We start from the raw sequence: 21,698 nt of genomic DNA, 5'->3' as shown, positions 1-21,698 counted from the left end.
GGACGGGGGACTGAGATCCATCTTGGACTTAAGAGGCTTGAACAAGCTCCTTAGTAAGGACAAGTTCAAGATGGTTACTCTTTCTCAGATCCTTCACACCCTTCAAATTCAGGATTGGATGGTGTCATTGGACCTTCAGGATGCTTATTTTCATGTGCCAATCCATCTCAAGCACAAAAAATAACTGTGGTTCGCGGTTGGTGACTCGCATTATCAGTTTTGCGTCCTACCATTCGGGTTGACCTCCGCCCGAGGGTCTTCACCAACTTAATGACAGTGGTGGCAGCGCACCTCAGGAGAGGGGGGATTCACATCTACCCCTACCTGGACTATTGGTTGATCAGGGCTTGTTCTGCCGAGCAAGCCCTGAAGCATCTGAAAGTGACCTGCCACTTCCTCCACAGACTGGGCTTCTCCCTCAATTTCAAGAAGTCACGCCCTGAATCATCTGAAAGTGACCTGCCACTTCCTCCAGACTGGGCTACTCCCTCAATTTCAAGAAGTCACAAATGACACCTTCCCAACAGCTTCAGTACATTGGGGCTGTACTAGACACATCCTTGGGAAAGAACTCGCCTCCCAAGTCGAGGGCTCAAGACATTCTTCAGATGGTTTCCAAATTCCAAAATCTCCAGGCCTACGACTTCTTGAGGTTGCTTGGCCTCATGGCATCCTGCATTTTCCTAGTGCCAGAAGCACGCCTGAGGATGAGATCCCTTCAATGGTTTCTAAAGACTCAATGGTCCCAGTTTTCAGGACAAATGACTGATCGCCTTCATATTCCGAACAAGGTTGGGCAGGATCTTCTGTGGTGGACTTGCACAAATAACATCCTGTTACGCTCACCTGGCTCCCACAGAGGCGTCGATCGGAACTGGACAGCTGCGGTCTCCACCAATGTGACGCGTAGGGCCGAGATGACGGACTGGACTGGCCCACCTAGCTTCGTTTGCTTGGCCCGTAGGAATATTCTTCTGCAAATGGAGAAAGGGAATTAACCACCCGTGGAGTTGAGCGTAAATCCCCCCACCCTCGCTGTTCTCCCCACAGATCGCCTTTGATGTCCCCTCTTATAGTCTCACCTGATGGTTTGAAAAGATCAGCTCTCCATCCTGCATTGAGCGCAGGGGCGTGTTGATAACCAGTTGCTTCACTGGCTCGAAGGAATTGGTGAGTTCCAGAACAATATTGACTCAGAGATTCCCGGCAAGACGGCGTAAGTATAAAGTTCGTAAGAGTTCAAATGCCTGACTTTCACTCTTGTCTGATTCCTTGCAGGTTGCAGCTTGACCCTAATGGAGAGTTCCTCATGGCAACCGGTAGTATTCAGGTAAGGATTTGTATTTTCCAACACAGTTCGATAAAATAAAGTCAATATGTAACCTGTTGCTTTCTCCCTTATTCAGGCGCTGAGCGAAAGTATGAAGTCTTGGGGAATAATACCTCTGACGGTAAAATCAGGTAAGGCTATTGTGGTGAGGAGGGTTCCCCTTGTTAGTCCCTTTGTTTCACCTTGCTTCCTTTTGTTTCCCCTTAGGGGCTGGGGTTCGGCGAAGCAGTGGAAGCTGCACCGACCCATGAAGAGGAATAGTACCCCCGGTGGTAAAATCAGGTAAGTCTGTGGGGGGGTAACTAATATTCCTCTGTGTATTCCCTTAGCTCACCTTGCTGTTCTTGTCTTCTCCTTAGGTGCTGGAGTGCGGCGGGAACATGCAGGAGGATGCAGTGGAATGTGAAGATGCTGCGAAGGCCGGTGAGTTCAGTACAGCGCTGCAGCAGGCGAGGCGACGCGCATAAAATAACTTGTTTCTTCCAGCTCGAAGGCGCGATGGATCGGGAATTCAGGTAAGGATTAAAGGTATTGCTCTTGTTCTAACCTTTTCTCCTTCTTACTCCCTTTTTCTAGGAGCTCCAAACTCGAGGCGGGCGTGGCAGAAGGCTGGATGCAGACTTTCAGGCACGGTGAGCGTTACGCTGCTGGATGCAGAATAACGCGAAGCGTGTGCTGCTCTTCGGGCGTGGTTTAAATAGCCTCCAAAGTAGTCCCAGGTAAGTATTCCTCCCCAGCCCCGGCCGAGTAAAAATAGTCTTTAAGTAAAGTAGTCCCTTCCAAGCCTCTTTTGGCTTGAAGCTCTTGCTGCATGGACTGCATCAGGTAAGTTTGCAGCATGGTCTGCATCAGCTAAGTTTTACTCTGAGCCACTGACTCTCCATATGAGCCTGGTGCCATTGGCGCCAGGACTGGACCCAAATAGCCCCTCGCAGGGGTTGTTGGGCTTGCTTAGGATAACTTGATGCCTGCTTCCGGGGTTGCTGGACGTGGTGTGGGTCCCCGGGGGTAGGCATCATGACACATACTAAAAGGAGAACGTTTTTGGCAACCATGGCTGGAGATTACAGTAGTGACGGGCGCCTCACTGATGGGGTGGGGAGCTCATGCCAACGATCTGACAATCAGCGCTCGTTGGTCTCCATCGGAGTCCAAACTACACATCAACCTTTTAGAGCTGAAAGCACTCATACTAGCGCTGAAGGCTTTTCTGTTTCTGTGAGAGGAAAAAATGTCCTGATAATGACGGACAACGCAGTGGCCATGCATTACCTAAACAAAAGAGGAGGTGTAGGGTCAGAACCTCCGTGTAGAGAGGCAATGCGGCTCTGGTATTGGGCAATTCAAGAAGGAATCTGCTTATTGGCAGTTCATCCAGCCGGGGAAAATGACGGCAGATGCTCTGAGCAGGCAGAGTACTGTGTCCCACACGAGTGGGAACTGGCTCAGGAAGTCCTTCAGGAGATCTTCACCCTTTGGGGAACCCCCTCAAGTAGACCTGTTTGCGACCGGAATCAACTGGAAGTGTGAAAGGTTTTGCTCAAGGGAATTTCCCCCGAGACGAGCCCTAGGGGACGCGTTCGTGGTGGAGTGGAACTTCCCACTGCTATTCGCGTTCCCTCCGTTCCCCCGTCATTCCTCAAGTCATCAGGAGGTTAAGACGGTTCAAAAACCACATGATCCTAATTTTACGGATTGGGCCAGGAGAACGTGGTACCCGGACCTTCTAGATATGTCCATCTGCCGTCCATTACGTCTTCCTCAGAGAGAGGACCTTCTCTCACAAAAGGAGGGCCAGGTTCTCCATCCAGAAGTCAAGACTCTCAACCTTCATGCTTTGCATCTGAAAGGCTGAGATACAAGGATTGGGGACCTTCCGGATGACGTTATGGAGGTGTTGCCTTCGGCGGGAAGGCCAGCAACAAATCTTTGTACCGTTGCCGCTGGAAGATGTTTTGCAACTGGTGCAGGGAAAAGAATGTTGATCCTTTTATGTGTCCTATTCCAGAAGTATTATCTTTCCTCTTATCATTGACACACAGAGGTCTCAATGTTGGGACCATTAAAGGTTATCTTGCAGCGCTTTCCATCTTAAAGCGCTCTTCGGAAGAATGTTCCTATTTTAAAATTCCTTTTCATAGTGCCGTTCTTAAAGGGACTCACTAATGTGTTTCCTCCCTCTTCTCTTAAAGTCCCAGTTTGGGACCTTAATCTGGTTCTAAAGTTTTTGATGTGTGCCCCTTTTGAACTTTTGCACACATGCCATTTAAGATTACTCACGTTGAAAACCGTTTTCTTGGTTGCTTTAACACCGGCTTGAAGAGTGAGAGAGTTAGAGGCACTGTCTTCTGGGCCACCCTATACCGTGTCCCACAAGGACAGAGTGGTATTGAGGGTTAAACCCTCATTTTTGCCTAAAGTTGTGTCTGATTTCCATTTAAATCGGAAGATCATTCTGCCCGTGTTCTATCCTCCACCTCAGCCCAGTAAGGAGGAGGAAAGATTGCACAGGATGGACCCGAGAAGAGCTCTAAGCTTTTACATTTCTTGGCTCGTCAAGCTTAGAGTGGATAATCAACTTTTCATTGGCTACACCGGAAGGAAGCTGGGTCAAGCAGTGTCAAAACAAACCCTATCACGTTGGATTGTGCTTTGCATTTCAGAATGCTATAGATTGGCGGTAAAGGATCCACCAGAAGGCTTGAGGGCCCATTCAACCAGAGGCATAGCCTCTTCGACGGCCCTTCAAAGAGGTGTTCCCTTAAAGTCTATTTGTGAAGCAGCAACTTGGTCTTCGCTGCACACTTTTACAAAATTCTATAATCTGGATGCTTCCCACTCTAAAGAGCTTGCTTTTGGTAAAGCAGTGCTGTATTCAGCTATATAATATTAGAAATCTACTCCCTCCTCCAAAGATCTTTTTACACTGCTTTGGGAGTCTATCTAAGATGAGGAATAAGTTGGACACAATCCATTCGAAGAACAAGTTACTTACCAACTGGTAACGTTCTTTCGACTGGATGTTTCTCCAACGTATTCCTCATCGCCCTCCCATCCTAACCCTCTGTAGATTTTCCAGTGTTTTTACCACTTCAACTCTCGCACGTCTGACACCTGGCTACCTACACTATCTATAAAGCAGAGCAAGAGGGGAAAAACAGGACTGAAGCCAACAGGTGCCGCGCGTGCTACTTGTATACCTGATGACGTCACCCTCGACGGAGGCCTTCGAGAGACTTCGACTCAATGACATCGATGCATGGCGCCCTCTGCCGAGAAAAAATTGCCAAAGCTGCTAACGCTGGGCGAATACATCTAAGATGAGAAATACGTTGGAGGAACATCCAGTCGAAAGAACGTTACCAGTTGGTAAGTAACTTGTTCGTTACCCACCGTAGTGACAAATGTACTTCTAGTCCATAGTCTTCTTTCCTCCATATGTCCCACCACCCCCTCCCCCCCTAATAAAACTGGTGTCATTAGGCAATGGTAATATTGTTGATGCATTGATGGGGGCTGAGGAGTGGCTCCGGTGGGCGTAGTTGGGAGAGCAAGCTCCCAGGGCCGCACCCCAGCACACCTCTAAATTTAAAGGGGAAGATGTTTTTTTCTGGTGAAAAAGGTCCTGTCTCCCGTTCCTTGCGTGGGACGCCCATGCAGTATGGAGGAAAGCGGACTATGGACTAGGCGTATGTTAGTTACGACGGTGAGTAACCTATGAGCCTCTTCAACAGAGTGCTGGACCCCAGATGTGAGGAAAGTCCAAAGTGGTAGCCGAGAACCGCAGTGGTGCTACTTGCTGAGACGCAAGGAGCTGAAACCGCGAAGTGCCACTGAATTGAATTTGCTCTTTGCTGTTGCTGATCGTCCCATTGCCGTGCAGGAGTCCCCAGAAGTCCTTCCTCTTGTCACCGCGACTGAGGCCCAGGAACAACAGGATCTTTAGAGCTGCACAGCAACAGAAGCCAGCTGGAACCATTTCTTCTTACCAAAGGTAATATACAGTCTAAGAGAACTTACCTCTTGTTGTGTAGCCTTACTTGTTCTCAGTTGAGACTGGTCTCGGTTGCTTCTGTAGAGTTGCTTGCACCTTCTACCCCTCACTAGTCTAACAGCTTGTGGCCATACATTGATTCTACTTGTTCTACAAAGACTTCTAAAACATTGTGCAAGACTTGTACTTAACTGCAAGAAGTGCTTCAGCTCACCTAGACTTTTGCCCAATTGACATTGTCCTGGCCTGGCTCCCTGAATGACTCTTCTTCCCTCTGATTGTGTGTTTTTACCTTCCTTCCAGGAAAGGGTTAACTTACTTTGCATTGAGGGTTCAAAAGTACTTACCTTCTTCAGAATATTTGTGTGATCTCTTGTTTTATTCTGATAACCCTTTTCTTTGACACCCATCTCAGTATTGCTCTAAATTAACCAGTGATATATTAATGTACACAGTATGCTAGCTATTTAAGTCACCTGAGGGTGTAGGAAGTGTCTTTGTGTCCACGTACTGGACCTTAAGGGTGGTCTAGTCCCCAAACCTTCCCTTGGTTATCATGTTTGCACATTAGGATTTGGGCAATTTTATTTGTAATAGTTTCTTAGAAAAACCAATATTTTTTTGTACTTTGTTGTTTGTCATAAAAGGCACATAAAAGTGAAGCAATATTAACTTTATTAGGTTTCCCTTGAGGGCAGGTTTTTCTTAAGACTCCCACTGATCCCTAGTTGATAACTTCACTGGGGGGTGGGTGTATTTAATACATCTGGGACCTAGGGTCCTCACGTCAGTTTCTTTTTATTCTTTTGTGTTTTTCTTTTTCTCCTTTTTCTTGATGTTGATAAATATACAGAATATTTTCCTCTATATCTCTGTGTATTAGGTACACGGTGATGATCCTTAATCAGTCCTTGTCTTCATTAGGGTTGACCAAACTGTATTCTGGCATATTGCATTCAGTTGTGCAGATACAGTGTTGTGATGAGCCGACCGGTTTCAGTGGTAAAAGACCACTTTCATCAGGGTTTGGACAGCTGGCCAAAAGTGACGCTGTTGATGGTGGGAGTGGCTAAATATAGCTTACTTAATTGCAGGTGGACCATTCTGTAGAGGTTCAGAACGGGAAGGGGAGGGGAGGAGGTGGGAGGGAGGAGAGATACAACACAATGATGAGTGGTACAATGGCTACACAATTTGTCTGTGTCGCCTAGTGTGGTCATTTTCTTACCCTCAATTTGAGTGTCTTCTCTCCTTGAGAAAGGTCCTAGATGTGTCACTGTAATACTTCAGTCCCACTGCAGATGCCGGCGAAGTTCAGACTTCAGCACAGAGTACCTAGATGTAAACCAGAGTATGGTTTTCGTCAATCGAGGTACCTACTTTTATGACATAACTTTTATGGCCACTTAGATTACTTTTAATTGGCTATGTTCACAAGGAACATGAATGTACCAACACATCTCTAGTTGGGTGTATTTTTGGGGTACATGGTACAGACTTGGTGGGTAGCAGACACAGGGGTGTTGTGCCCTAATGCAAATACATACAGGAACCGCACAGACATAGTATGGAAGATATCCACTCTGTGGATGATGATGATGATTTTAAAATCAATTCAACAGATTGTTAAACACAGCTGAACTGACCTGTTGTCCCCTTCAGCTGTGCTAGCAAATGGTTCAGGATTGGCGAATAATTCGGGTGGAGAGTTGCAATAACCACACTAAATGAACCAGAAAAGAAAAAATGTACAATAAGAGGACGTGGATATCCGTGCGTCTTGTATTGAGCAGCTGTTTGAGCTAGCAGGGGCATCTGGACTAGTATCCCTTGTTTGTGCTCTTACCTGAGTCTTGTGTGCGTCCAAAGTATGAGTGAATCGTTTCCTTCGTGGTGGCGGCGGCGCCGAGAGATCAACAGACTTGCAGGGGGAGAGCAATAGAATGAGGCTCGCGCTATAAATCACGTGATGTATTCTGACCACGCACGTTGTGCCCTTTGCGTGAATTGCTCCGTGCGGCGATAAAAAAGTGGGAGTGGCTGGGTGTGTAAGAGGCTATATGGGAGTTGTAGTTTGCATTGCCCAGAAATAGGCAAACACGTTGGTGGGCACTCAGTGGTTGCCATGGGTGTAAAAAGACCACACTGCTGCCTACATGCATATCTAAAACTGAAACTGCCAAATGCCTATCTTTAGTGCCGTGGATACCAGTAAATGCATGTGCTTAAAAGGTTGCAAACTCCGTGTGGATGAATGGATAGATGTCAATCCATACGTGAGGACCAGACAGTATCTGTTGAACCAAAAGTACTTATAGTGCACAGTCAGGTTGGCTTCAAGCCTAGAAATAGGATATGGCCCCGCATGTGCACTCGGCCAGTTTGACAAATGAATAATAAACAAAATACTCAATCAATGAATAGACGGAAACGAACATTTGAGAATATCAAAGAAATAACTGAATGAATCAATGAACCTGTGCTTTTTCGGGACAGTTTGAATTACCAACACCTTTGGCAACATATTCTAGTAGCTAATGGTGAGGATTAACAAGGTAGTGCCCTCTTATATAGACGTTTGTGGGTCCAGATATTGGCGTACCACCTAGGTCACATATTGGTTACAGTGTCAATGGCATACTCAATCAAATAGCCCCATATTATTTACTCTTCATGGTGTTGCGAGAGTTTCCCAGGGTGTTCATTCAAACCCCTGGCATCTGTTTTTAATCTGAATATCCATTGCTGCTTGCGGTGATACAGTAGATAGTCGAGATTCCCTCCTCTCAATGGGATGTTTACTCTCTCGATGATAGACCAGGTAAAGTTATCTGGAGCATGATTTTTGATGGCAAACTTTTCCACCATTGGTGCTGCTAATTCTTTGTCTGAATGCATGAACGATGTTCAGCCAGACTAGTCCATATGGGGCTTGTTGTCATCCCTATGTAGCGGAGGTCACATGGGCAAGTTATAATGTAAATAACATTCTTTGTGTTACAGTTGGTTAAGTCCCTTTGTGTCCAAGGATATCTCAGTGTCTGTGTGCCATCCCAAATGGGTACTTGCTGATTTAGAGAAACTAAGAGTGTATATTTTGGAGTGTATTTGTGTGTTAATATTATATTGTCCCTTCTGAAGAAGGCTTATTCAAACTGACTTAAATAAATTAATAATCGTTTAATAAAGAAACCTTGAGTGTAAGTGTTTATTTGGATACTTGTCACTGTGAATCTCTGTGTAAACACCCTACTGCTCACATTGACCCCTCTTGAGATAAGCCTGGCTGCTCAGCCACACTACCAACTTGTGTATAATAGACTTATACCAAAGGTTGGGTTCCCATTGCCAGGAGGTCAAGGTTTTTGTAGTGCACACAAAGGGTACTGCACCAAATCTGGCTTAACAAAGGCCCAATCGGGTCATAACTCCAGCCACATGTAGCATTGTCTTGGTTCCAATCGGTTGCTTTTTTTTTTTGGTTGAAGTTCTCAAACTGTGGCCCTTTCAATGGATTCCAGGAAGAGCTGCTTTGGAGAAAAAAATGGCTCGTAATTCAAAAGTATAAGATGGAAATAAGCCAATGTTGCTTTTATGGTATCTTGGTTACTCGTGGTTGAAGCCTTTAATAGTCCTAGCATCCTCCCCCTCCGCTGCAAAACAAAAGCAAGAACACATACACATATTGCTATATACTCACACTGAATGCAAACCTTGTGGATATCTTAACAGACTGCCCACAGCCTTGCTTAATAACTTTGAGAAGCTGTTTCTGATTGCCTAACTAAGTGGCAGGGTATCGCAATACCTAGGAATAGGACACAACCTTTCATTAATTGTAGTTGGCTTGCCATACAAGTAACATTTCTATTGGTTATCCTAGATGATTCAAGCTATGAATATGGTTCCACATGTATTTTTCAAGGTCACTTTCCTAGTTTGCACTTCTTTATGCAGTTTTCCTCTTGGTCATTTCACCCAATTTTTTAATAAAATGGGCATTCCTCTCCCCACCCTACCTACCAACACCACCTCTACCCACACCCTCCCCCATCCCCACAACCCTGTACCACCAAAGACACATTGTATATTAAAATAATTGGGTGAAAATGACAACGATGAAAAGTGCAAGGTGAAAGTGCAAACGAGGAAAGTGAACTCAAGAAACATACATATTATGTATTCATGCCTATGCTGTTTGAGCCAGGAGCATAGCTTAATTTTAACGTGCCCCCTTGGGAACAGGGCCATGCCATGCATCATAGGTTTGATACCTTGTTTGGGCCAACTGAGCCCTTCACTCCCATAAACCCCCACATGATAAACGGAATACCACATTGTGGATAATGATGGTAATGGGCAACATCATTTTCCAAGCACTCTGAAACTGGGGTACTGCTGAAAGTGGTGTATATAGAACACCCACAAAATCCGTATTTAGGGGTTGGGGGGGCGGAGCTCAGTTCCCCTGCACACATATACACTAGTACTCCTGCTGCAGATCTAATTCATGGTTCATTGAGCGTCCAGGATAGTTTTACCTGCCACCGACCGAAGCATTGAAAATGTATACCTTGAGTTCCATTAATTGGGCCCACTTTGCCACAGTAAACATAACTTAAATTATTATTAGTTTACTTAGATGCTAAGTGTTGGAATGCATTTTATTATTTGGTATTACTAGTAAATGGATTAGAAAAGTGTGAGGAAAAGTTGTGTTATGAATACCTTCTGATTATCATACGAAATGGAACAGTTGTAATAAAAGAACATGCTGTAAACATTTTGACCGCCTCCCTTATAACGACTAGCTACAAATGATTCAATAAATTGACGATAACTTTGTTCATGCCTGGAACCTTTTTGTACAATAAACAAGTTGTAATCCATCTTTGCTTTGGTTATTATAGTGTTGGGCAATGAAATGAATGTAAGTCCTGGTCGTCGTTTTATGATCGATCTTTTGGTAAGCAGTTTGATGGCTGATGGAGGTTTGGAATCTGCCTTAAATGCTGCTATCACTGCAGAAATCCAGGTATGTTCAATGTATGTTGTACTAATTGCATGCCAAATGGCACCATGTGATGCAATATTGCTCTAAATGTAAATCCATATTGGTTTACACAACCCAAAGGCTTTACATTTAAATTGTGTAATATTTCTAATTTTAAAACTTAAATGCTAAACACAAACTGAAAAATATGCTTTCTTCTAGGATATTGAGGCAACAAAAGAAGCTCAGAAGGAAAAGGAAATTGATGAGCAGGAGGCAAATGCATCTAGTCTTCACAGGAGCAGCACTCCTTTAGACAAAGATCTTATAAACACTGGAATATACGAATCGGCTGGGAAGCAAACACTACCACTTGTTCAGCTAATACAGCAATTGTTGAGGTAAATGTATACTAATTGGTTACCTACTCCTTCGGTCATTGAAGTTACAAGAATTCAGCAGTTGTATTTAAAATAACATATGCATATGCACGTGCGTTTTTCATTTAATCTTTTCATGTTAATGATAAACATTAGACCTCCAATCCACCAAGCCACAAACGTGATACATTTGATTGACATTTGCACCAGTTTCTTGGTTGTTAACTTGAAATGTTTAGCTTTTGTCTTCATTGAGGACAGCTACACAAGTTTAAAATGTCTTACGGCTCGGGCTATGCTATTATACCACCATATTGAGTTATCCTCTATCCTCCCCCGTGGAACCAGACCATAGCTCGTGTGCCAGATACCGCCATGCTGAATTTCTGCTTCTCTTCCTGCATATTCCTTGGTTATGCAAGCCTCCAGACTTTGGACTTAATCATGCTCAGCACAGCTTTAAAAGACAGTGTGCGGGACTGGCCACCAGGGGGCGGACAGATGAACACCGACTCCGCGTGAGCTCGAGCACCCTTGCTCCCTGAGGCGACGTGAGCCCCCGTCTCACGACCCCCCCCCACCAGTTGAGAAGTGCTGAGAAGCTGTATGAGGGCCCCCCCTAACCTGGGAGCAAACGTGGTCAAAATCGGACCGGTAGATGTGGAGATATCACCGTGTGAACATCTGAGCCCAGAGGCGGCCCAGCAGCGGCAGTGAAACCGCGCCCTCGCGTTGCGGCAATCCGGCGGAAGACTTCCTGCACCCGCGACTCGTGTGTGCGGCGCCTGGGAGGTGAATTTCTCTGCGCCCGCTGAATGCGGATGGGCTGTGCCCCTCGGGTACGGGACGTAGTAATTAAGGAGAGTCCAGCCACTTTTGCGCACTCGTTCTCCAGGAACACCGCACCGCCAGAATCCTGAGCGGAAGGCGCACGTGTGAAGGAGACCCATTTTTGCCAGCCATAGACTGTGACCCTAATCCTAACATCAGGCTACATTGTGAGGGTCCGAGACAGTTGTTGGCGCCCTGCCTAGCCGCCTAGAATGACAGCCTTGTAGCAGTGTATGAGCGCCCCCGGAACGTACTCGCCTGTGCTACTCTGGAGAGGGTAAGGCCCCCGACTCAGGGGCGTGTGCCTCATCTCACCCCGGACTCACTCCCCGATCGGTAAGTCCAAAAATCTAAGGCACTTCACTGCCACAGTGCCTTAGACCCCCGAACCCAGAGACTACTAGACCCCGCATCGAATACTCGCTCAGAGCGCCCTTACGCTTGAGTCAACGGCCTTAAACTGAGGAAGAGGGACCGCGGCCTTGTGATATGCAGAACCCAGCCCTGGGCGGGCCGGCACAGCCTCGGCGCTCACGACTTGCTGCCCCTCGGCTCTTCGGAATCCCCACTGAAGACCTCCCCGATGTCATCAGCGAAGCACTCAAGTTTGTCCTGTTCTTAGGACCCCACGCGACCCCGCAGAGGGTAAGGCCCCCGATCCAGGGGCGTGTGCCTCCTCTGACTTTGGGCCCATTTTATGAACGTTCGACATAGACTTTCCAGATTCGCATACACCCCATCTTCTCCGACTGCTCGACACATCTCCACCATGTTGCTGGAGGCCTCAGAGGTGGAAGCTGCGGCCACTAGGGGTGGACATTGCGGCATTACTAAGTGAGATAAAAAGCATGGGCTCCAACCTTGGTGGCAAAATCGATAAGATCACCCAGACAGCTTCGAAGAGAGATTGGAGGGTGTCACACAACCAGGCGTCGATCGACACACTTGAGGTACAAATGGACATGAGGATACGCAACATTGAGAAAAAGGAAGAGGTGATGCGCCTTAAAATAGACGATTTAGAAAATAGCGAAAGAAGGAATAACCTTTGCTTTTTTGGAATCCCGGAACGTGAAGGAGAAACCGAAAAGGACCTCAAGGACACGATCCACGATATTATAAAAATTCTGACGGCCGATGAAGAAATCGATGCGCCCAAAACCGAAAGAATACACCGAGCTGGTAGACCGCCCGGTGGCCCCCGCTCGGTCCTGGCCAAATTCCATAGATACCAGGACAGGACTAGATCCAACATTGACATAATGCTCGTGCAAGAGACCAAGTTTGCCAAAGGGGAAGAAAGAAGCATCATCGGGAAGCAGGGGGACTGGAATTCTGGGGCTCAGGCCCGCTGAGAAAAGGTGGGGTTGGTATCCTGCTCAAGAAGGGCATCCAACTCGAGGTAGAAAAGACATGGTCTGATGTGGCAGGTCAGGCCCTCCTGATCACGGGGAAAATAGCCAGAGTGAAAGTGACTATTGCCACTGTATATGCACCAAACATTGGTGAGACTGCATTCCTCCAGACTGCATTCCTCCAGAGAGTAATCGCAAAAATAATGGAGGCTATGGGGCACGTAATCCAATAGGCTGATCCAGGTATTGACTGGAAACCGGGGAATCCAGAGACGAGGAATCAGATTAAAGAGGGACGTACCGACCTTGTCGAGATAATGGATCTGTACAACTTGAGTGACATATGGAGAATAATGCATCCCGGTGTAGCTGGATACACCTTCTATTCAAATCCCCACCACACGTTTACGCGCATTGACTATATATACATGTCGAACGACCTCATACCAACTACACAACTCGGACATTGTTCCAATAACCTGGTCGGACCACGACATGGTTCTGGCTGACATTTCTTGGGCGGACCTACCCACCATGGGAGGAAAAATGGCGGTGCAACGAAACCCTCTGGAAGGATCCGGTTTCCAAGACGACTATGGAGACCGAAATCGAAGAGTACTTTAAAATTAATAACGATGGGGAGGTTTCCAAACAAGTGGTCTGGGAGGCAGGGAAGGCCACATGGCGAGGGACCCTAATATGGGAGGGGGCCGCAAAGAAAAGGGAACGGAAAATTATAGAGCAAAGGTTGAGGGCCGATATAGGTCAACTAGAAGCGGAGATGAAAAAAGAACATAGAGTTGACCCCAATAAAGTGAAAACTGCGCAGCTGAAAAGGGAAGAATTGCGGCTCTTGGAACACGATCAAGTGGTGCGTAAACTGCAATTTTTAAAACAGAAATTTTATGAGAAAGGAGATAAGGCCGACGCCTTATTGGCGGCCAAACTTAGGGAACAAAGAGCTGACCGTAGAGTGAACGAAATCGAGGATGCTGTCCCTCCTCCCCATACCCCCTGCAATATCCCAGAATCCTTCGCCAAATTTTACGAGAAACTCTATACCTCTGAGAATTCCTGACCAACCTGACCCATCAGCCTACCTATAATCAATCCCTATGCCCATGATAACGAACGCAGAAACAGAGTTTCTGGATTCCCCGATTAATGAACAGGAAGTGCACGAGTCGATCAAAAGGCTAACACTAGGTAAATCCCTGGGAGAAGATGGCTATACTGCCGGTTTCTCTAAGACGTTTGCCAAACAACTAGCCCCCTTCCTCTCAGTTCTATTTAATGAAATATTAGAGACAGGACAGGCCCTGGACTCCTTTAAAAAAGCCTTGATAACGGTGATTTTTGGAACAAGTGGGAAGGCGTCCTGCCACTTCCTTTTGGGCCGTTTACCTACGTGTTTTGGTAAAGGCTAAATTCTTTCGCATGTTAAATATGGCAGTGGCTTTTGTATTTGGCTGACTGTCATAGGTATTCTAAAATGACGAGCAAGAAAAGCCCTTCAAGAGTGTATCATAGCATGCTTTTATTATTTTGCTAATGCTAATAGGTGCACAAACATATTTTACACATTTAGAATTTTTCAAGAAATACTGCTATTTCATAGTATACATTTTAGATCAAAATACATTCATTTTGTTTTAGAAATGTATTAAAAAAGAGAGTGATTGTTAAACATAATTGTGGCAGACATTCAGCAAATACAACATATCTAACACCTATAGTGCACAGAGTCACCATCAATCATGTTTTTTTGTGTCTTGGGTGGATCATATATGCAAGACAGAATGGAGTCTGTGAGCTCTAAAAGAGACGGGGACCTACTCGTTGGTCAACGTCAGGAATCGGATCAGGTAATGAAACAGGATTGTGGGAATGAAGACCTCAAGGTTATGTAAACCTGTGACGTTTCGGCAATGAGCCTTCTTCTTGGGCCTCGACCTGGTCTCCCCTGTGTGTAGAAGAGAAGGAGAGAATGAAAAGGAGTTTTAAGTAAAAATGGGGGGCAAAACTTGCTGTAGAGTTCATCTCAGAGGAGGGATGAGTCTAGTGCTAGTCTGACCTGCATGCATTGAAAACTAATTGAGACCAAATGGGGGTACAACCGTGAAGTTGTCCTATCGCTTGCTGGCACTTGAATACTGACCTGGACGGAAGTCAGGGGTTTAAATTGGCGTCTCGATGATGAGGATGGGGAGTTCAATTGAACTGTCCGACATCAGGGCTTAACAAGGAGAGAATTGAAGGTAGATGTTAAATCTACTGGAAATGCTAAAAAGTGGAAAAGGAAATGGAGACAGAAAACAACAATGTGTGTTTCAGTGAGGTTGGAATACAAATACACATTCCACTGCTAATCATATGTCTCGAAGTGACCATGCAGTACATGGGGCACAATGATGTGCTGCCCGCAGCGGATAGTGGGCTGGATGCCTGATGCTGTGGGGAAGCAGTTCTTTGTTCGAAGTGCCTTGATGATAGGTTGCAGGCTGGGGAGCACAGTCAGGCAACCGGTGTCAGGGTACTGGAACCAGCACTGAGCCGTTCCTTAGTATTGCTGTGTTGCCCTAGGTGGAGATAGAACAGTGAAAGATTAGTAATGGCGCCGAGGTGTGTTAGGAGGATACACACATGCGGCTTGGTACGCCTGTGGCCCTCAACCTCTTTGTGTGGGTTGGTGCTGAGGATCGGGTTGTGGGGCCAGGAACGCAGGAACGCAGGAACAGAGTCTGCCGTTCCCAGTCTCCACGTAATCTTCCTTATTCCCAAAGAGGGTAGGGACCCCAAAAGCTGCAGATCTTATCACCCTATTTCCCTTCTCAACCTTGACACCAAAATGTACTCCAGGGTATTGGTGGCTAGATTAGAAACGCTAGCGCCCCGCCTGGTCCATTCAGATCAAGTTGTGTTTATACTCGGGAGACAGGGAGCTGACTCCATGCGCAAACATTGCACCTCATCCATGTGGCCCGCGACCTCCCTCGGGACCCCGTCCTGCTATCAATCGATGCCGAAAAGGCCTTTGATAGAGTCGAGTGGGATTTTCTGGGAGCCGTCCTGCAGAAGGTTGGAATAGGCCCCAAAACTAGGAGGGGCATACAGGCAATATATACATCTCCTACAGCATTGATATCCGTAAATGGTGAATATTCCCGTTGGTTTGAATTACGAGGGACTAGACAGGGATGTCCCCTTTCCGCGATCCTCTTCGCCCTTTCATTAGAACCCCTCGCACAAAGGATAAGAGCCGACCCTGCGATAGAAGGGATCCGATTAGGCCCGGTGGAATATAAAATAGCGCTATATGCGGATGACATTCTCTTACACATGACCAATCCCGCAGAGTCAATTCCCCAAGTCCTTAGACTAATGGACGAGTATGGCTAATTCTCCGGCTTTAGAGTAAACAAGGCAAAATCCATTTTATTCCGCCTCAGGGAACTGAGACAGAAAATGATCTTAAGTTTCTTCCACTAGGCCTTAAGTTGGAACACCTCACACTACAGTACCCGGGCATACAGATTACTAGAAACCTGAATGACTTATTCGAAGCTAACTTCCCTCCACTCCTCCAGCAGTTTACTGCGGACCTTAAGAAATGGGGTAAACGTACGATCTCTTGGCTTGGCCGCATCAACGCGGTTAAGATGATGTGCCTCCCTCGCTTTCTGTACCCATTCCAAATGTTGCCAATCGAAATACCCAAAGGGTTCTTCAGTGAAGCTAAAAAGATCTTGATGAGATTTATATGGCAGGTTAAGAAACCTAGAATTGCATACACCACGTTGATACTCCCCAAGGACAGAGGAGGGTTGGACTCCCGGACTTGAGATCATATTACATTGCCTCCCAATTACGAGTCACGATTCCCCACCTCAGAGAACAACATGACCTTCAATGGGTCCAAATGGACAACCATTACTTTGCCCTGGCCACAGTATCAGAATGGCTATGGACCCCGCACAAAAGGGTACTACGGAAAATCAAGGGCCACCCTATACTGAGCACGATTTGGAGTGTATGGCGTGCGAATCAGGAGATGCGCGGGATCACCACCTGGCCATCCCCGCTCAGCCATCTATGGCCCCCTGGCATGAACGATCGCATACCAGAGGTGGGCAGATACCATTCCTGGTATGAGGCTGGCTTGGAGAGAGTGGGCCAGCTCCAGAGGAAGGACTCCTATATCACTCTTCCGGAACTGACGGAAGCATTGGGCATAGGCACTCTATCCACATTTCAGTACATCCAACTGAAAGGGGTCCTGACGAAGGCAGAATGGAAGGACAAACTGAGCAGAGAATTGACCCCATTCGAGAAGATATTGGACTCTAGAGTGGAGAGGAAAGGTCTCATATCAATAATGTACCAGGAACTAATAGCAGCAGGAGACGGTACCACGGAGCCCTTGAGGTCTAGGTGGGAAAAGGACTTTGGGGAAGAAATAGACCCCGAGCAATGGAACCTAATGTGCAGGGCCGCCTCCAGAACATCGCTATCGTGTCAGTACAAATTGCATGCCATCAAACTCCTGCACAGGTGGCAATACGACCCCCTCAGACTATCCAAAATGTCTCGGTCAATGAGCCCGACATGCTGGAGGAAATGTGGTCAAACGGCTAGCTACTGGCATATGTGGTGGGGTTGCCCGTGCATCAAAGTATTCTGGAACGAAGTACTGGGGTGGATCAAGGAAATGTATGGTATTCAGAGAGATGCTGACCCCTATCTGGTGCTCTTTGCCTTGGAGAGAGACGCGGACGAATGGAACAGAGTGAAAGGCCTGACCCCCTAACTACTCCTTGCCGCCAGGACTCTCCTGGCGATCAAATGGAAATCCGGTACAGTCCCTAGGAAGAGTGAATGGATTGCCCTAGCCACGAATATCTATCTGATGGAAACCATAACAGCCGCTCTGCACGGAAGGGCAGCCCAATGTGAAACCCTATGGATGGACTTTAAAAGTCAACACCTAACACCAGATAATGAGTCCCTATCAGACGAACCTGAGGAGACCTAATGGAAACCCAATGCTCAGGTAGCAGTGATTGGAAAAAAACTCTTGATACAAGCGAGCACTGTGTGATCAGACACTGGAGTCAGGAACATTGCCCTATCAACGTTTTGGCGCTCTAATTGCAAAAAACGGATTCTTTTTGAGTATTAGGAAATGCATCTTAATTGAGAACTGAGATAACTGTGTGACACTGTGAGCTGACATTAAGCTTCTGGTTTTTTGTTTTGTAACTAAATGTGACACCGGTGCATTATTTGGTATGTATCTTGATTTTTCTTTATTTTTGTTTCTTGGTTGTATATGATAAAACCAATAAAAGCAAATTAAAGTGTGCCATTTTCAGGGAGCTGGATCATTTGAATGTGTCCAAACCACCCCCAGCTGTGCCCCATTCACCTGCTACCTGGCTAACCACCACAGTTCTCCTCTCGGCTCCCCCCAACCCACACAGGACATGCTTAAAACTGTTTCATTGCAATTTTGCCTTTTTTGTACTGTGCAGGTTGCTTCCTCATGTCCTCTTTCCCGGACTCTGATTCCTTCCACATGTTGCCCTCCTCTTATGTCACAGGATTGTAGTATAAAACGTGCCTCTACTGCTGAAACATCTTTTTGGCATGCCATTCTTATCCAGCTTTGCCTCCCGAATTTTTTGGAGTCTGCTAGGTCCCTGTTCTTATGTCACCTTCAACTCCGCAGTAGAAGGAGATCCCAAGAGTTGAGGCCAAAAGTGGGAGTACAGATTTCTTTTCGCATTTGCCCAATACTAGGTGTTTGTTTTGAGTCCTCACTGTTGAAGGGGCATCAGAGTCATTCTACCTGGGAATATGACCTGCGTGTTATATGGAATTAAATATATTGTCATCCATCCCAAGGAGCAATTGAGGCATAAGGTTACTCTAGTGCCACGCAACTGTGCAGTCAAGGCCTTAACCCACCTGTGGCAATGCAAAGGTCCCTCGTAGGCCTACAACCACCTGCACATATTTGATGTATAGATATTAAATTGCAAGGGCACAAGAGCTCCAGCATTGTGCTTCAGGAAATCCCGGTGGCTGACTATGTCCTCCAAGGAGCATTCCAATAAACACAAAACATGGAAGGCAGACAAGCATCATCTGTACAAATTGCCCACCTCACAGCGTGCGCACGGCCTGCTATGTCTTAGTCATGGTGCTTTGAAGAAACTTTGAGAGGAGATTTGTCAGTCTCTTCCTCCAGAGCACTTGCAATGTTTTGTTCAGGACAAGGGGAAACTGTTAAGTATGCCGCTCTTCTTCAAGGCATGCTGGGGTGGCACCCCCTTCCCAGGATACACTTCTTGTAGCGGGATTAACAGGGTCTTCCTGCAACACATCACTGCTCTACCCAGGGGGACCTTGAGGCTGCTAGAGCTCCAACCGGATGTGGCCGGTTCTACTACACTACTGGTGTTTGCACCAAGGGTCCATCTGGGCTTTTCAAAAGCTTAGCCTCTGAGGGCCTGCTTATGCCTACTTCAGAGACTTCTACCAGGGCTGTGTGTCCTGAGGGCTTCATGCCACTTACCTGAGCTTCCTCAGAGGACTATGCCGGGTTCTGTCCTGAGGGCCCCTGTATGAGAAAGGGGAGGGGTTCAGGAAAGATAGACCTTCCAGACCCTCAAGTGCATCACAGCCTACAGTTCGTTAAAAGGCGGTTTAGACTGAGTCATGCTTAGGTGCCATTCTAACTGCCATGGAATGTCCGATCTTCTCCTCACTCATCACCTCATGAATCAGAGAGGGAGGTGGGGTTGGTGGGACTCCAGTGGCCACTGTACCTTTTCTTCTATTGTGCATAGGGACTCCTTTATGTTAAGGGTTGAGTGGTCTCCATTGTGCAACACATCTTGTTTGACCTCATCCCTGCCTCTGGCATGCTTGTTTGGGTTTTCAGATCCACAGTCGGGACATTTTCAACCTACCTGGTAGCCTTCATCATGGACACAGGCTTCTTCCTCTACTCCTACATCCATCCCCACACTCTGGCATGCAGCGTGTGGGGATAGGTTTATTAATAATTTAAGCTCCTGATGCAGTCAATATGTAGGACTATGTACTTCAAGGGTTTTATTAAAGAAGTGTTGTCACAGGCGATGCCCCTCTTAATCCTCTTTCTCCTATGCCCTCACCACCGCCCTGTCGCAGCTTGTTAAGCCTGAGCTGGACGGGGATCCAGGTCCAACTCCGACACCATTGAGGGGCCCATTGCAAGTTACAGGGGAGGCTCCTCAGCCTTTGTCCTCCCCTTAAACCATAAGGTAAGGATCCTCAATTTGATCCAGTGTCTGACCTTCTAAACATGGATATTCAGGGGGCACGATGAGTTTCCTGCTTCAGCCTGTTGCTCCATAATTGTATGGTGGAGTGGTGAACTTTCTTGGTCTTCCGACACAAAAGAGCCTCCAGTTGTGTCGCGTTTTGTCTGGTGTGGCGAGTCTGAAGGGTTCGGACAAGTATGGTATACTGCTTCAGAAAGATGATTGGCCAAGGCAGCTAAAATGTGTCAGAAGCTTCTTCTTACAGCTCCCACCAAAAAGGTCAAACATAGGCATAGCTTGTTTCCTTCAGATTGTGTTCTCAGCCACTACTATTTGTATTTCATTGAATTTGTATAGCACTTTCATCAAAGTGTTGGCACACTTAAAAATGGTGCAATTCAAAGATGATTGCAATTTATAAAGAGTGAGCAAAAAGAAAATGTTTTTTTTGTCAAGTGGAAGAGGGGAAAGTGATCTAATGGGAAACGGAAGTTGATTCCAATGTTTTGCTGCAAGTAGTGAAAATGATTCGAAGTGGGGTTGGGCACAAGGAAGACGATGGACGGATAACGAATTGAGATTCAGATCTCACAGAGCAGGTGAGTAGAATGAGATCTGATTAGAAATGTAAGGTGGACCTAGGCCATTACTTAATTAGCTGCAGCTTCCTTTTTCTCCAAAGCTTCATCACTCTCCTCATTGTCTGCTTTGACCTAGTCTTCTATCGCCCCTTGGGAAAGAAGAGACCTTATTGGATGTCCTGGGTAAGGTGTATTGAAATGGTGCTCTTACTCTGAGGGGTGCTGAAACCCGACTAGTTGCTGCTAATCAACGACTGTGGAGGGAGTGTTTTGAGTTTCAGACAGACCTTCAACATAATCACCAAGAAACCTTTCTCTCAACTCTGGCTGATGCCACCCTTTATTTCACAGGCTCTCCTGTAGGTTTCCGCACAGCGACTAGGGGCATGTATTCAAGGAAAGATATGCAGAGATGGCCTGACCTGGTTTTGAGGGAGGAAATTCTCCCAGGCTGTTCAAGCGGAAGTCTTGGATCTTCCATTTGAGATTACGAAGCTCTTCAACAGTAGCAAAGACAAACTCACTAAGTAGGAACCCTCACCCCTTTTGCCAAATCTTTAGCAGTGCTTACAAAAATGTTGCAGAAACACTGCCATTTTCAGGCAATAGACATAAAATCCGATCTAGAACATCTGGAAGTTTTGGGGTCTTTTTAGAATGGAGACATAGACAACCTGACCATTTGCTCAGTGTCTTGCACCAGAAGAAAAAACCCTATACTAAGGGCTGCATCTGTCATCCCGCCACCTTGTTGTCTCCAATCGATGAAGTCAAAATATTTCTGTCCAGTTCCACTCTTTCCCCAACAAGTGGAAGGTGTTTGAATATTGGAGCAGGTTGGGTATCAATTACTTTTGGCTCCTTGAGTCCTTTTTGTGGTCTCAGTGGGCAAAAAGGCCTGAACCTCTTGTCCATGAAAGTACT

General features: G+C 46.4%; 1 protein-coding gene across 4 annotated transcripts in view; it reads left to right on the top strand.

The window, feature by feature from the left end:
* Positions 1 to 21,698, top strand: part of HERC2 (HECT and RLD domain containing E3 ubiquitin protein ligase 2) — a 2,956,340-nt gene that overhangs the window by 689,467 nt on the left and 2,245,175 nt on the right. For all 4 annotated transcript variants that reach the window (XM_069636605.1, XM_069636607.1, XM_069636603.1 and 1 more), the window contains exons 19-20: positions 10,235 to 10,359; positions 10,540 to 10,718. In XM_069636605.1, coding sequence (XP_069492706.1) covers positions 10,235 to 10,359; positions 10,540 to 10,718 — 304 coding nt within the window. The remainder of the gene's footprint in view (positions 1 to 10,234; positions 10,360 to 10,539; positions 10,719 to 21,698) is intronic.

The sequence above is a fragment of the Ambystoma mexicanum genome, chromosome 7p (assembly GCF_040938575.1).
Source record: "Ambystoma mexicanum isolate Mex_15411 chromosome 7p, UKY_AmexF1_1, whole genome shotgun sequence".
Taxonomy (NCBI): Eukaryota; Metazoa; Chordata; class Amphibia; order Caudata; family Ambystomatidae; genus Ambystoma; species Ambystoma mexicanum.
Note: the sequence above shows the minus strand (reverse complement) of the source record. Positions and strands in the feature narration are given on the sequence as shown.